Source organism: Taeniopygia guttata, chromosome 1 (assembly GCF_048771995.1).
Source record: "Taeniopygia guttata chromosome 1, bTaeGut7.mat, whole genome shotgun sequence".
Taxonomy (NCBI): domain Eukaryota; kingdom Metazoa; phylum Chordata; class Aves; order Passeriformes; family Estrildidae; genus Taeniopygia; species Taeniopygia guttata.
Window position 1 is genome coordinate 7,833,865 of NC_133024.1, and position 17,113 is coordinate 7,850,977.

At 37.1% G+C, this 17,113-nt stretch overlaps 1 protein-coding gene across 2 annotated transcripts in view; it reads right to left on the reverse strand.

Annotated features, from left to right (window-relative positions):
• Positions 1–311: 311 nt before the first annotated feature.
• Positions 312–17,113, reverse strand: part of CXADR (CXADR Ig-like cell adhesion molecule) — a 32,388-nt gene continuing 15,586 nt past the window's right edge. The window contains exons 2-8 of one of the 2 annotated variants that reach the window (XM_030261961.4): positions 16,440–16,609; positions 15,598–15,802; positions 15,072–15,227; positions 13,942–14,064; positions 13,522–13,660; positions 12,974–13,160; positions 312–485 (exon numbers count right to left, since the gene is read on the reverse strand). In XM_030261961.4, coding sequence (XP_030117821.1) covers positions 444–485; positions 12,974–13,160; positions 13,522–13,660; positions 13,942–14,064; positions 15,072–15,227; positions 15,598–15,802; positions 16,440–16,609 — 1,022 coding nt within the window. In that variant the 3' untranslated portion in view covers positions 312–443. Of the gene's footprint in view, positions 486–8,656; positions 13,161–13,521; positions 13,661–13,941; positions 14,065–15,071; positions 15,228–15,597; positions 15,803–16,439; positions 16,610–17,113 lie in introns of those variants that run through there. The other variant, XM_030261895.4, reaches the window with a different exon arrangement.

Below are 17,113 nucleotides of genomic sequence, written 5' to 3' on the forward strand. Positions count from 1 at the left end.
TTCCATAGGTGACACACTTCCTTATGAAATCAGCAGACCAGGAAGCTAGGAAAACCCAAAACTACTCTATTTCAGATTACAATCTCTTTAACACCCTGCTGCTTAAGGCTATATTTTTGCTACCTGAGTTGATTTTTTTTTAACTTCACAATTTTTTTCATCTCCAAGAAAGGGGTGGGGAAAGCAGAAAGGAGGGATTGTGCACGCTTTTCAAAACACAAAAGTAGTAAGAAAAATGTCAGGAGTGGCTTTGTAAACTTTGCATTGAAAATATGAAAAAGAAAAAAAAATTGGTACTTACAAAACTGAATACAGCCTATTTAAAAATCTTGAATCTAAAGTGAGATCAAGTAAAAAAAAAACCCCAACACTTCATTTCATAATGTACTTCAGTTTCACCATACTGGAAAGTCATGCAAAAACTGATGCCTGTTTCTTCATGTTTATACCACTGTTATGTCACCAATCTTGTGTGCGATGTCATACTACAAAAAGAAAGAATATCATTAATCTATAGCAGCAAGAGGCTAGATACTGTAACATACAGTAATTAAATGCACTATTCAGATCATCACCCAATTTGTGGTCATTCACATTCAGGTTTATACCAATGTCTGATAGCAAAAGGTGCAGTGGTGCAGCAAATTAGGACATCATTTATCAGTGGACTACAAATAAGTTCAACTTGGCAGGAAATTTTCAGTATCTCATGGATTTACCAGTACATACCTACTACTTTGCACTTTTAAAGTACCTGTCAAAATCCACTAAATGCCTCTTTCCTAAGTTTCATAGCAGTAACTTGCATTGTCAAAAAAACACACACTTCTGAATGTTCAACTGCCATGAACACTCAGTTTTCTCAAAGTGCCTCATCCCAACCTGCACAACTGCTCATTTCACCATTTCTTTAGAAATCAGTTCTAGTTCCTTGACTGTTGTTATTGACTTTTCTGGGGACAATGTTTTGTACAAAGATAATAAAATTTTTTTTTTTTGTTCCAGTTCTCTATCAGCTTTTGTTTGTTATCTATCAGCTCTATATTCTTTCAGTTCATACTCTAAGACTGGCATTGTAAGAAAAATGATAACTCATCATTTTTTCCACATAACCATGATAAAAAATGCACTTTCTACATGCTGCCTTTACCTAAATGCTGCCAACAGTCACTAATATTAATTTTGCAAACATGATAATACACCAGAAAACAACTCTTCCTAATTAATAATCCACAAATATATAAGGATGTATTGTTTTTACTGGAAACATCTCATTTTCTTATTGAATTTCAGCTTATTACAGGCCTTTGTATAATTACACCCATCCTCACAGATTTTTAGGACGTGCCACAGTGACACAATAATTTCTCCATAAGAGCAGTAATTAAAACAACTGACTCAGGCTCTTTCTGCAACATCTCACTTTCTTCCTTGCACACTGTCACACTGCAATTAGAATTACACATCAAATGGAATCTTCCAGTTGCACCTGACAGCAAAAGGAACCGAGTGCCTTCCCAAAACTTTGCTTGGAAGAGTAACTCAAAGAAGCACCAAGCTCTGCTTGGCTGGAAATCACCTTTGGCTTCTTTCTATTTCAAGCTATCACCAGGCATGAGAACCTGCTGTTCTCTGAACTTCATTCTGGCTATTGTTCACATAATTATTGTTGTAGGGAATATTAAGAGGTGCATTAAATGGGACTGAACACTGAGGCCAGAAGTGTCCTTTCTGTATTCTTGTCTTTGCACCATGAGGTGCACAATCCTTCTATTTCCTACCTCTTTCATTTATAGTCCTCAAGTTAATAATTAGTAAACATATGCCTTCTAAATAAAGTTTAACTGCTCCACACATAGTTCATCCTGTCACATTCTACTGGAGAAGCCTGAAGAAACAGTGCTCTTACACTCCAAAACATGCATAAATCCAGTTTTTCTCAGGGATAGAGCAGGTGTGCAAGCAGGGTTCATGTAATGATGTCTCTTCATTAAGCTCCTCTTTGCTCCATTTCATGAGCAAGTCAAAAGAAAATTAGCATACCCTGCTTATGAAGAAAATTCTGCTACATGGCACACAGAGATGAGCTGGGACAGAGGAATAGTTCTTGATAGCCCTGTTGTTTGGAAAAGCAAATGTTTTTTAAAATCTGATGCTTAAATGAGCTAGAAAGGCAAAACCAATCTGTTCTCCCTTGCTGCACTGCCCTGATACTTTCAGTCTTGATTTTCTTTTATTTTCCTTCTCATCCAAGCAAATCTCAAGCAATAAAAAAAAATTATTAAAATAAAGAAAAATGAAGTCTGGCAAGCGAACCTTAGCATGCAGCTAGAAGCCGTTTATGCAGCTGTGGTAAAGAATAAATAAATAATAATATTTTAAAAATTGAAAACATCCACCCCCCAGTGTTGTAACTTATGAACAAGATGTGGTAAGTCCTTTGGATCGTGCAAGGAAAACTATCAGTTAATAAGAAACTACTGTCTGCCCTGGTATTTGCAATCATAACCCCATTAAGTTTAAGCTGGAAAACCAGGGGCCAGTTTGAAATACGCTGTATGAAATGTAGTTTAAAGTGCCTAATGCCTAAAGCAAAGACAAGGAAAGCTGGCTAGGAACAGAAAATATGATAGAAAGTGACAGAACAATCCTCTACAAAAGTGTGACCAAAAGCAACATACCACACTCAGGAAAAAAGAAAAACCTGCCTAAAACTCTGTCCTGCTCTGGTAGTGAAATCTATACCACAGTCAGGAATAAAAAGGCAGCATGTGATAGAAAGAGGAAGGTCAGGCACCTGTGTAAGGGGGAGCTGTAAGTAAAGTGACTGAAACACTAAATGCCAGGGGCAGTGATGCCAAGGAGCTTCCCACCTCCCTGGTTGTATCTCAGCCTGTCACACACAGGGTTAGGCACCCCCAGTGGCAGCAATGGTGAAGGCAAATACTCAAAACATCTGGAGTCTATATTTCCATTATCTCACTAAAAACACCTTCACAGACACCTGCAGTGAGCAGCAGGGAAAAGGTGCTGAGGGAGTTTCAAGTGGAGTGATAAGGACACTTTCCCTAGCATTGGCAATGGCTTTGGGGCACCTTTCACTTTCAGGAAGTCCCATAATGGGATCTGCTCAATATAATTTTTCCTACAACCTGAAATACTCAAGGAGCAGCAGAAGTACTGGAAGAATGACTGCTGTCAGGACAGAATTAAAAAACAGGAAGCAGCAGGAGACAGACAACCGCAGATGGTCTCATCAAGATAACTGTCTTTAAATACATGTATTTCAAAATTTCCTAAGATTATGAAAGAAATGGAAAAAAAGTACTAGATGGACATCTGATGAAAACTGAAAAGACTTGCCAAGGATAGATTTTTAAAAAATGACAGTGTGATGGGAAACTCTACTTCCAAAAGTCACAACGAGTCAACAGTTAGAAACCAGCACAAGTATTTCTCAAGAGCACAGACAGATGTAGTTCATTCTAATAGCTATTAGAGATGATGAATGAAGAGGATATGTCAATGCCAATAGAAAATAAAAAGTAAATTAAAACAAACACCACTCAGCTAAGTCATGACAGAGCCAGGACATCAACCCTAATTCTCCAGCTTTTTAATCAGAGTCCTCTGCCTTTGGATTCTTTTGTTATTGTTTTTACTAGTGAGTGAGCTTCTATCAGCCATTAAGGATGTCCTCAGCCTCCTTGCATGTTCAGCAATTTCCCCCGCCCCCAATTTTATGGTTTTCAAACCATAAATCCAGCAGCAAATGAACTAGCTCATATGGTTGGCACAGACATGAGCTGTTGACAGAGTTAAACTCACATGTAGAATATAACAACCCAATTGTCAGTGTCAGCTGAAATCCCAGCTTGCTCAGGTAACACCAGGGGCAGGGAAATTATATTGATTTCTAATAGGCAACAAAAGGGACTGCTGAGCATAAAGGCTGTAACCCTTCTTCCAGCCCTTTCATCTAAGAATAAAGGATTTTAGTGGGTTGGTTGAGATTCCTGCCTGCCCACCCAGTTCAGATGTGCAAAGATCATACTTAATACACATAAAATACTTCAAGTAACAACATAACCTTGATTTTAAAAATATAAAATTGCTCTCTATAACTTTGATGCCGTTCAAGTATGCAGATCTAGTAAGAGCACAGCTGTAGGTTATCTGCAATTTTCATTCTCTTGCTGCTAAATGAAAACCAACAGACACATTGAGGATTGAACTGAAGATTTTTTTTTTCCCCTAAATGAGCTCCAAATGAAGAACCATCATTGGTGATCTTAACTTCAATCTGAAAAATACTGACATTTTAATGAGTAGCTCTAAGGTTTGCTTCATACTAGGCAATTGGACAATAGTTGCACCTATTTTTTTGGTAAATAAAAGGGATGTAGAACTATGTACCTCAATCCTAGCAACGGTGTGTATACAGATGATATAAATATAGTGTTTCTCATCACAACTGTTAAAATCTATCAAAAGCTACATTCATAACTCAACTGTACATTTCTAGAGCTTTTTGTTAAAATTTACTAAAAAAAAAAAAGGTTTAACTGATGCAGATTTCTCACCTCAATTACTTTCCTGGGTAAATAATAAGAAAATAACCATCTGGCACCTTAGAAGATTCCTCAGCTTTCTGTTGCAAAACACTCTTAGAAAGTCACTGCAGAGCACCAAACAGTTGGTCACATTTAGGCACAGAGAGATGGGGACAGAGGCTGCCAAAGCATCAGCCATGGGGGACACTCATAACTCCCAAAGACAACAAACATTTATTACTCTGTTTCCATACAAAGCACTTATATTTAGCCATATTTTTTTTTTTTTCAAATGGGCTGGAGGCAGTATGGGAATACACAGCATTTTTTGTTTTTTGAAGTTCTGTGTTTTAAACACAGTGAGTTTTCTCATCTTAAACAGCAATACAAGATCATTAAATTTAAATAAGTTACTTAAAGAGGTCACCACAACTCAGGTTCGAAGCAAAAGATATTGCAATGCCTAAGCAACTTCATTTTGAATTACAGAGTGCAAGGATGAAATCAGGGCAAGACCAAACAGCTCATTTCAAGCTGTGTCCTTTTAGTAAGTCTGAATTTTTCCCATGTACCAACAAGAAAGAGGGAAGAATATGTAAAAATAAACTAATTGAAAGCTTTATTTTGTATTTTACAGATTAGATGAACTGTTTCTGGTCTTGACAGTTACAGGATTGGAAGTGACATGGAAGGGCATTTTATTTATCTGGAGAAGATGTGCAGTGCTAGCAGCCACAACATAAGCTTTTTGACATGTTTCACAAACCACCAGCTGTGCCCCAGAATTGGCATCTTCTTTAGCAGGCAAAACAATTCAGTAGTTTTATGAATTCCCACCAGTTGCCTTTATTCCTAGTCTAAGGTATCGGCTTCCCTCCCACCTGAGCTATTATACCGGGAAACAGAAATCCTAAATTAATTTTATCTTGATCTCCTACAGCTAAGTAAGGCATAGCATAAGTGTTTTGACTTCAGCAAATAGTTTCTTTGAAACAACACCCACTCAGCTGCCTGAGGAGTCATCTGTGAGTGGCTGGGACTGCAATCAGAGCCCTTAAACATCAGGAACAAATGCTGTGCTGCACAATTTAACTTCCTCGAAATCTGACTAATCCCAACTAGTTTCACAGGTAAAATATTACCAAGTGCCACAAAATAGGGAGATTCAGATCCCTTGATAGAATAATAGTTTAAATTACAAATCACTGACCGGGACAAGTCACAAGCTGTAGAGAGGCGTTGTTTCACTTGGACAGCAGTGACTGGCCACAAGAAACAAAAGCTCAAGTTGCTTTCCTACTCACACAGAACCTGACATAATTGGAAACTATTTACTAATGGCACTAAATAACTTTTATAGCTCTTTACCATCTGATGCAGTACTCCTTCATAGCAAATTCTAACCCAAGTGACCACTGCAACCTTGGAGATATTTGTGCCCAGAGCACCAAAAAGCTGAGCTGGCACCATTTGCCCTGTTTGCAGTGTTCAGGAGAATCTACCTTCTTCTGCTTCCTTATACAGTACTGCTAGTAATAATATAACTAGAGTCATCACCTGCAGAGATTATGGATGAAAGGCAGAGTACAAGGCTCTGCCATTTAAGCAGTGAATGTATGCTGGCTACATAACTGGCAACTCTGAATGTAAAAATGCTTTGTCTAAAGACCCCTAAGACAGACATTGCTACAAAACAGAGTAGGGAAAGGCTTCAAGAAGTTGGAAAGCTCATTCATGCTTCTACAATTCCCATTCCACAGAAACTGATCAGACTCACTGCTTTCCTCTCCCCAGTTTGCAATTAGGAAAAATTCTCTGGGAAGGAGAGTACAATACCCTTCAGGTATTGTGCCCACTTAGCTTCTGCCCTCCTGCAGCTCCCCAGAGCCACAGCATCCAGCCCTGGAAGTGGGACAACTGTCAAGGCATCACGCAGCTCCCTGCGCTTCCCAGCGGACACACTGCCTCCAGAGGTTTATCCCTTAAGAAAAAATTACATTAACATCTGAAAGCACATCATTTTATCTTTGGTAATGTCTCTTCTAATATTGCCACTTTTTAAACTGTTACATAATCAAGTTGTGTAATCAACAAGCTCAACTTCCTTACAAAGCTGCTCCCCTCCCTCCCTCCCTCTATCCATCCATCAACCCTGGCATCATACAGGGTTCCTGTATGAATTGCACTGCTTTGTTTCCCAGATAATACAGTACAATTGTCCTTCATCTGTTTCTCTAGGTCTCTTGGTCTGTTGACCAAAAGAGACTTTACTAAAAATGAGGACCCAAATAGCAGCTGCTGCCACTAAATACTACTGATTTTGCATATCCAAAGCAACCTGACCAGTGCTTTGACACAGCTCAAGTCTTCAAAATGCCAACTTATAAGGGTGACACTGACTTTGATTTCCAACGATATAAAAATCAAAATATACTTAAAGGCTCCCTATTTCCAGAAACTTGACTTGGAATGTAAGTCAGAAGCAGAGACAACACAATCCTCCAGGCCAGTTTTCTGCCAGAGTAGTTATTTTATAAAATTAAAGGTTCATACTCTTTTCCTGGTAGCTGTGCCTGCACCATTCCATAAAAAGCCTAAAGCAAATTAAGAAGAGCAACAGAATCATTATAACTCAAGTACACACATTATTTTTATATTAAGATGCAAGTCTTCATGGTTTGAGAAATCACCTACGGTCACACACAAGCTAAAAGTAGTTTTAGAATAAGCCTACATTTGGAAAGGTAGGCAACATTCATAGCTTTGCTTCATCCTATTCTTATTTCTGCTATTTAATTAGCTATTTTCTTTACAAACTATTCAGTTTTATAAATTTTACAGATAGGAAACAAGGCTAAGTTGCTGTCATTATCTGCTCTTTAAAAGAGCCTAGCAATTGCCTATCAGTATTATACAGCTTTGAAACAACTCAACATCAGGGAAACAAATTAGAAACAGTAAGCACAAAAGACTCAGAAAAGATGTTCAGAGAAGCAAACAGACAGACCTTTTATGACACTTTATCCACAGCTTTGTCTAATACACATATAAAGGACCACAGAGGTTCTGTAGAGCTCCCAGGTGTCGAGTGCCCTCTTTTCTGTCAGGACACTCAGGAATGTTCTAGTTGTTTTGCTGGAATTCCACAGACAAGCTGGAGGTGGTACTCAGCTTCTGGTTCACGGTCACCTATTCTCCAAATAAAAGACCTGAGGAGCAGCTGAGGCATGCAAGAGCCATCTGTGACAAAACTGCCACTCTAAGTTCAACACTTCCATCCTTTCCCAAGTCTTGACATGAATGTTAAAAAGAGTGTAAGAAAGGTTTCTTACAACTCTATAAATAGAGAAAAATCTAAACTTCCATTTTTATTAGGTTTCTTTTGGTATTTAAGCATGACTCTTAATTTGAAATAAAAAAACTCCTAGAGGTTTATCCACCAGTACTCCTTTTAACTTCACATGTTTGTGCACACATATACTGGGGTTTTTATATACACAAAGAAGTCACTGGAACATCTGGCCTGGCCCAGAACACATTAATATATGAAGATAGGCATGCATTATAACATATGAACAGCATACATTATGAGCAAAATAAGCTAATTATGCCTCCAATTATATGAACTTAATACATGCCATTAATGCAGATAGAGCCCATGCCAGACTTTGGCTCTCCACCTGAGACGACACTGGAGAAATCACATCAATCTCAGGTAAAATTACAAGGACAGCAATCAGTTGGTTTGCAAGGCCAAGTGGTGCAGATTATCCTGAGTCAGCTTCGTCGAAATTGAAAAAGATGCAAAATAACACATTAAAAATAAAACCCCTGAGCATTTTATCAACATACTTCGAGTGCTGTCAACCTGCTTGTTTGAACTTTAAAAGACAAAGATTAATCAATTTCAGGAATTTTTTGGTTCTACCTAAAATAGAGGGATGAAATCTACTCTGAAGTTCCTTTCCAGGCTTATGTTTCAGAGTAACTATACCTACAATTAAAAATCCCACCTAAAAGTGCATATTTTAAAATAACTGAAGTTTAACTTGCCTTGGAAGGGGGCAGGGGGGAAAAGCAATAAATAAAATTATTCATGCCAGCACGGTACACACAGCCATATTTATTAGTTCACTTCCAATTACATAAAGAAAAAGCTGAAGACATATACAAGTGCTGCTTCAAAATAAAGACAGACTACTGTTTTCTCCAACAGTTTTATTTCAAAAAGTACACAAGTCTGTCATGGAACTATAGCATTTTAAAATTTTTGGATTTTGTTTTTTTACAAATTCACTCACAATACTTTTATTTTAAAATACCATTCCCCCAAAAGTGTGAATATAAAACCTCATACTGAAATTCATATCAATGTTCAAAGTCCATGCTTTGTGCATGAGAAATGTAATGAAACATTGTAAGAATTTTGATCCCAGGAAGTTGTTATTGCTCTGATTTCAGCTGAGCTATGCCTCAGTGCTAGGGGACTATTCAACAAAGGGCCCCAAAAAGCACCTATCAAGTGTAAAAAACAAGGTTTAAGTGACACAAATAGCATAATATCTTTAGACTGAACAAAGACCTAGAGTGATCCAGAATATATACACTGCTAAGACCAAAACTAAAAGCTTGTCATGGGAACCAGTAATATACAATATTCAGCATTACATAAAAACTTGCAATTCAGAAGTCTTACTTGCACTATTAAACAGGAAGCATACATCTAATATGAATGAGACTATCAAGAGCTGAGAAAGATGTATACATTGTACATTTCTTTCAAAAGTCATGTTTTACCCCTCCAACAAGGCATTTCTGTGCACCACACAGTTTTGGAAGAAGTATTTGTTTTTAGGGAAGGAAGTTTCACACAAGTATCTTTAAATACCCACTGCAGAAAGTTGATGAAAACTCTTGTAATGTATGGGCAAGTGTTACATAACCTCTACAGTATTACAAGTCTAACACTTTATTCACACCATGCTAAAATTGAGGGGTTTCTTTCAATATACAGTAGTCCTCAACAGGCAAGTTTACAGTCATGACATCAACTAGAGGTTTCTTGAGCTGACTTAGAGTATTTACACAATGGTACCGCCCTCCCTCCCATTCCCCTCCCCACTTTTTTTAACAAAATGAGACTTTAAAAATGCCACCTCCTAACTGGTATATCAGCTGCCATTACTTCCTGAAAGTGTTCTGTCAGCAGAGCTCTCTGTCACATTGGACACCTCACATGTTTAACCAGTTCATCTCCTACACAGCTAGAAGTTATTGTTAAAATATAGTAGCTGCTTTTGGGAATCATAATCCAGTGTAAGTGAAAAATCTAGTGACAAAAGAAATGATTTACAGTAGCAGTATTATGTTTTTATAGTAGTGTTGCATCCACCCAAAAAGGCATGATGATAGCAACTTGAGGCAGAGTTTACCCCAAGTCAGAGGTTCTATACTTCAGATAAGGACTGTGTCAGATTCCATTTCTTTCAATTTTCCATGCAATTACATAAATAGACAGACACTGTCAAGGCTGCTAAGCCTAACAGCCAGGCTCTGAGGGCACACTGGGCTGTCCTTCTGCCCATTTATTATTTTGCACAAGCTGACAGAGCATCAAGCATGTGTAAACTCTGCTCCGTGTGCTTTACTGAGACAGGTTTCTGAGTTTCAGTGTCCTAGGGCTTACCTGACTGTAAGTTACAGGGTCTCAGGCCAAACCAAAAACAAACCCAAAAAAAAATTAATTTAAAAAAACCTCAAACCACCAAAAAACACATAGGTCCACAATGGCTTAGAACCAAATTTAATAGGTCTGCTGCCTGGTTCCTTAGGTTTATAGCTCTCTCTCAGTCTGTGATTCACTTTAGCCTTGCACTCAACTTGTATTGGTAGGAACTATACCCTTTTCATTAAGAAAGGCCTTAGTTTCAAGGTAAACAATCAGTGTATGATTAACATCTTGGAAGTCTCTTCTATCACAATAATTGGATGCAAAAACATGTCTCCTCATCAATATTTCGTCAGAAGCTATGTTTGGCACGTTTACTAAGCCTATTATTTACCACATAAATGAAAGTCAATCATCTCTCTCATTGGTACAACAACTGAAGAGCTTTCAGGAACACACTCGAATCACAATTAGCAATTGAAGGAGTTAAGTGACATTTTGAAATACAGAACAATACAGAGAGAGACACTGAAGTTCACATCCAAAAATAGGCATGAAGAGGTATAAATAGTACATAAAAATCAAGAAATCAGATCACAGTGTCGTGTTTTAAGAACTGTACCATCATCTAAGCACCTGTTCATACAGTATGTTTAGGCACCAGAAATTTAATAAAAACCAAAGTTACAATCAGGCAAAGTTTATTGACAAGGCACACATGAAAGATAAAAAATCTGATCTCTAACAGCATCAGTTTACAATCTAAAAAAGTCCCAAATGTGTAAAACTAACTCTATATTACTTAATAGCCACTCAAGTTTCTAAATTCAGCATGAAGGGTATGTTAAAATAATGAAATTGTTTGGGTTGTAAGGAGCTTAAAGATGACCTTGTACCAACCACTGCCATGGGCAGGGGAGTTTCTTTACATTAATAGTGCCAGCCAAAAGTTGTGTACCTATTTACAGATAAGACAAACATTTAGTAGCAAGCCAAAGAATTCATCATAGATGTATAGGCAGCTACAGATAAGCAGATACTAAACTTAGAAGTCTGGGGTAATGCTGTTTTCTCTCACTGTTGTTACACACAAATAATCCTAACATCTTTCACAGGCTATTCAGATATTTTCTTCATCAACATCAGTGCACATACTATAATGAATTTACAGTTTTCAAAATACCTTTCAGTTCAACATCTCTAGCTAGAACAAGCTAAAAGAACTCTCCCTCACCTGCTCCCCAGCACAAGAGAAAGAAGGTAGAAAACTGGAAGAAAGAAAGAATTCATAGATTCAAACTGTACTGAGTTTTAAATTGAGCTTTTGCAGGTATATAACAACAGTCATCAGAAGCTACCAGAAATCGTGGAAGTAAGACAAGGAATTGCTGTTTCTCCTGTATTGCTTTAAATTTGCAAAATTGGAAAGAAGCGTTTTTAATCTTGCAACATGAGATTTGTATCAACAATTCTGGGTAATTGTTGTCGCTCAGTTACATGAAATGCTTGCTCTCCACAGTCTGAACATTAGTTCAGAATATTCAGAGTTGTTAAAGAGGAAAAAAAAATAAGCTTTGAACTCCTTGCAAATTCATACAGGGAGACATTAGCATCTTGAACAAGGACTGACTACTGCTTACGGACATATGAGAAAAGTTGTTTCCACAGTGGTTAGAGCAAGAGGACAGACATCAAATACCAGTTACTTAACAGAGCTTCTATGTTACTTAACATAGAGCTTCTAGGAAATTACTTTGGAAAAAAAAACTAAGAGCACTGCCTTAGTATCTAACCAGGCAATTGTACCATGACAAGGTACAATTAACTTAAAGACCTGTGTAAAGATACATTAACTCATTCTTACTGTGACAGTAAGAGTGGGTCTGTAGGCTTTAGAGCTTAGATACCTCTACCAACAATCTGATAGGAACTCTTGCATCAGATAACATAAGTGTTAAGTTATCTGACAGGACCAGAACTAGTTATTGTAAAAGAATTTGTGTTTCAAAGAACTTGCAAGGTTTCCTGTCACAATGAGCGGAATGTCCAATGAGTGGAAACTCATTGCCCTTTTAAATTCAAAACAGATTAATTAAATTAATTGAACCAAACAAATGACTGTCTGCCCCTGAAATAAGAGCTCAAGTACTCCAAACAAACATCACAGGTTAAAGAACCATATAAATACTCAATTTGAATAGAATTCAAAGTCATCCTTGGTATTTCAGCCCCCTGCAACTATACTAGACAGTGGCCAAGTTAAAATATTTCTGTTATTCCACAACTGAGAATAATGTCTCAGAAACTCTGAGAAACTTCATGGTCTACACATGAAATGCTTTTGTTACTTCTCACCTGTGTCTCGCTGTTGCACATTCAGAACTGCACATTAGCTGACAGTGTCAGAACCTCCTCAGCAACCTACCAGAGGCCCAAATACCTTCAGGGTCCAATACTTATTTATGAACTTCAATGCTTTTAGCAAATAGTTCAACTACCATATGTGAATAAGTTTAAAATTAAAATGAGAATTGGTGGCTTTTTAGACTAACTTGTATACTTTCTTCAAGGAAAATTTCATGCCAGTGTTTAAATGAGGGATGAAACAACAGCATTTTTCTCTAATACTTACAACAGACACTTTAAAAACAGCTTTTAAATTAATAATATTTTATACTATCGACCCATCTTTGCTTTGTGCTGGAATCATCACAGGAACAGCTCCCATTCTACTTAAATTAGGTGCAGCTACCTTTGAAGGTGCAAAGGCTGGGTTTTGAGCAGGAGCACGCTCAAAGTCTTCACTTGGGACTTGGCTATATGGAGTTTTGGTATATCCTTCCATATTGGAGGGAGACATTGAGCCCAGGGAAGAACGATTGCTGCCGATGTAGCTGCGAGCTGTAGAACTGCGACTCTTTGGAGGTGGAACATCTTCTCTGAAATGAACAAAACACCCAAAAAAAAAAATCAGTTGCAGAACAAGAGTTCAGTCACCATTACTTTAAAACAAATATGCAATTTATTTATTTCTATTCAATGTAGTCAAAAATATCCTTGTATCTTCCTTTAAAGTAACAAAAGCCTTCCCAAACCCTCAATATTCATTCGCCCTCTAAAATGTTTACTGAAATTAGACAAACCACAAAAAGTTCTCTGACAAGCCATTAGTGTTATAATAAGCTTTCCAGATTAAGACAGAAATCTCAACTGTTAAGTAACTTATTTGCAGAAAGACACATTTAAAAGTTAATCTTCCAATAATACTGCTCAGAAACTAGAGAGACACACTGTTTTTACCTGATATCATGATGTACTTCTTTCTCGTATTTCTTCTCTCTGTGCTTCTTACAAAAACAGAAGATGATAGAACACAGTACAGAGAGACCCAGCAGAGTTCCTATAATAGCTCCAGTAATTATACCAGCTGTATTTACGGCTAGAATAGACAAATAACAATACTGTTTGTCAAATGTCAATTTTATAATACCTTTCTTTAAACATTAAGCCCAGTATGTTTTGCATGAGGCAGGTCAATAATACATCACTGAATCAGAGGGGGAGTGCTCAATCACATGCATTTAAAACAGTAAGACTTGAAGTGGCACCCACAAGTTACATAAGAGCATTGGGGTTTTTAACCATTTAGGAATTTAGAGAAAAAGACTGGTCAGCTTTAATACAAGAACACTGTGTGACTCTTACACAGCAAACACTTACGAGGAGTGACATTCAGCTGAACAGAACATTCATCCGTGCCGACTCTGTTTGTGGCCACACAGTTGTATGTACCAGAATACTCTCGAGAGGCATTTTTCAGAAGAAGCTCTCCTGTATTTTTATCTACAAACAACAGAAGGTAGAGGTTTACCATTTTCCTAAATATAATTCCATATTTAATATCACAGAATTATTAACCAGAATACACATGATATCTTAACTTTACAGCATGATAGAACTGTTTTAATCTGCTTTTTTTATATAGCATTTTTTAAATGCTACTGTTTGTAAAAGTCTTACCCCATTAGAAAAGTATTCCACAGCATCTGACTTGCTCTACCTGCTGAACAAATAAGCTATGGTCTAGATTCTACAGAACACACTCAGTGTCCCCAAAACTACATTCACAAGACCACAAATAACATGGTTTTTGTGAATTACAAGTCACTCTTGCATTATGTCCCACTCATTCTTGTCCAGCAGTGATGTTGTCAATTTTTCTTTTGTTATCACAAGACAAATTTGGGATGTGGAGAAAGAAGGGGCATAACAACAGTAGCCTAAAGTCTTGAGTGGTACAGAGGACGTTAATGATTAACAGATTCACTTTCAAAACAAAAAATAAGAGACATCAAATAGGAGACCGGGAGTCAAGCTAAAAATGAAGAACAGTACCAGGTTCTTGCTTTGTAGATGGTTTTTAGGAATCTGTGTTTTAAGATATTATAAACTCTAATAGAATGCAGAAGCTTACAAAAAATTGGAGATTTTTTGCTTGCTTTAAATCATGTTGAAGCCACATCTGAATTCCCTACTATCTGCTTAAGCACAAAAGCAAAACCATAAGCAAGCAGGAGAACTAACAACATGTGGGCATAGGTGAGCATGATACTGCAGCCTAATGGTAAGAATATCAACTTGAAGCTTGAAACATTTCCAAGCATGAATTAAAAACCAGAATCAACTCCAGTTTGTTTCAAACTCAGTTTTGTTAGAGGGCAGAAGTGACATTTAATTTTGACTGCTCTATAGTAATACTAACCCATAGATGCTTACAAGTCAGGATAAGCCAAAAATAATATTGCAATCTTTTTAAATATTTCAGAGTAATAAATGAAGTTTGACAGTACTCAGCACGGAAGTGGCAGGAAGATTCTGTGTGCCAGATACTCTCCTCCAGTCATAAGACAAAAGTGGGGATCCTTCTTGTGACACACATTTCAAGGTAACGTCTTTTCCAATCTCCTGTGATCCTTCAATGGAACATTTAGTCCGTGCTGGCTTTACTAATAAACAAAACATCACTGAATTAGTAACAGTCACAATCAAAATGTTTCCTAGTTGTATTCTAGGAGCCAGTCCATTGTGTGAAAGATAAAGTTTGTGCCACAAACAATTTCTATGCACAGAAAGATTTTTCTACTAAATACAAGTCAGATGCAGAACTTCTAGAAATGCTTGTACTTCTAAACATCATTCCCTTCATTTTCCAGAACAGAACTATGCCCATCCCTCCCAAGGCCTCAGTAATGACCATAATCACCACAGCTTCAGTACAACACTGCCCAACTGAAGCTTTCATTTCAGACATTGAAAATAGAGGGGAATAAGCACATAAAAAACATCATGAAAATTTAAGAAAAGAAATTATCTTACCAAGTACAGTCAGCTGCATTTTTTTGCTTTGAACTCCAGGAGCCTTCTTTACTTTGCACTGATATGTGCCAGTGTCTGATGCCTTTAAATTCAGGATATCCAATGAACCATCACCAGATCTGGGATCAAGATTAGTAAACTGCATTCGCCCAGTCAAACCAGCATAATAATGATTATAAACCCTGTCTACAGCATACATAATTATCTATTAAAAAAGAAAAAAAAAGAAATATGATTCAGAAATCCACTTAGTATACTAACATTTAAAATAATTTTATCTCTTTGAATTCTCAAGTTTCTTTCTATAGTTTTACCCCAGAAATAAAACAGAGTGAGTCAAATATCTCCATCTTCAAAATATCACCACATACAGCATTATAGTGAATATTCCAACTAAACACCTGACCAAGTACCAATGTCAGCATTGACTTTTGGTTAAAAGAAAACTGTTTAGAATTGCTCCAATTTAACTCTGCAAAACCTGCCTACTAATATTAATCATCTTACTTATAAGGCTTTCAAAGACAGGCAAGCATTAATAACTAAAAGTTCATATATTTAAAATTAAGGAAGAAAATGCAGGTACCAAAGCAAAGTTTACTTTTTGGAACTGAAGTGTATTTAATTTGGAAGTTTATAGTGAAAAATGTCCTAACATTTCATCCTTAATCTGGTATTTCAAAACTTCCACTAGATTTCATGTGACTGGTACTTCAAAGCAATTTAAGATCACAAGCATCCCAACCTGAAAAGGTGGAACTTTAAAAAGTTAGTAAAAACCTCATACATTGACCTACTAAAATGACTGAATTAACACTGTCCAAAGAGAAGTCTTTACTTACTATTTCTTCCTTCTTTTGATTATCTGCTGGTATCAATACCCACTCAATATCTAGTGGGCCTATATCTTCTTCTGAGAGTTCAAAAGTACATGGCAACGTAACCTTCTCTCCTTGTGCTTTTTCGAACATTGACTGGTCAACTGAAGTTATAGTTAGGCTTCTTGTCAGACCTATAGAAATATATTTTTAGATTTTGAAAACAAGTCATGTGCAGCTGTTCACTCTAAGTGCTCTATGACATTTCCTGTAAAGAAATCATGCCGTCAGTCAGACTTGTCACCTCTGAGGAGAGCCTGTGCAGAACCTGACACCCAACACAGTGCAAAGTCCTGTGTGCTCATCTGGAATTACATCCAACATCTTTCAAGCCATAGTTTTTGGGGTTTTTTGGGTTTTTTTCCTACAATTTTTATCCCACACAATCCTAAGCTAAACATTTTCAGCAGTAGGTTTTCAAGTCGCTATATAATCCCTTACCATTACCCCCTCACTGTAAAATGAAAGTATGGATCAGCAATGAAGTCTGCCAGGATAGACAGAATTCTTGAGATGTCCTGGGTTGCAGTAAGTTACTTTGCCTTCAGTTATAAGGGCTCCTCCATCTACAGGGGGATAGAAGGCAAATTAATCTTTTCCAAAAATCTCAATGAGTTTTTTGCATTTGTTTGTCTGTT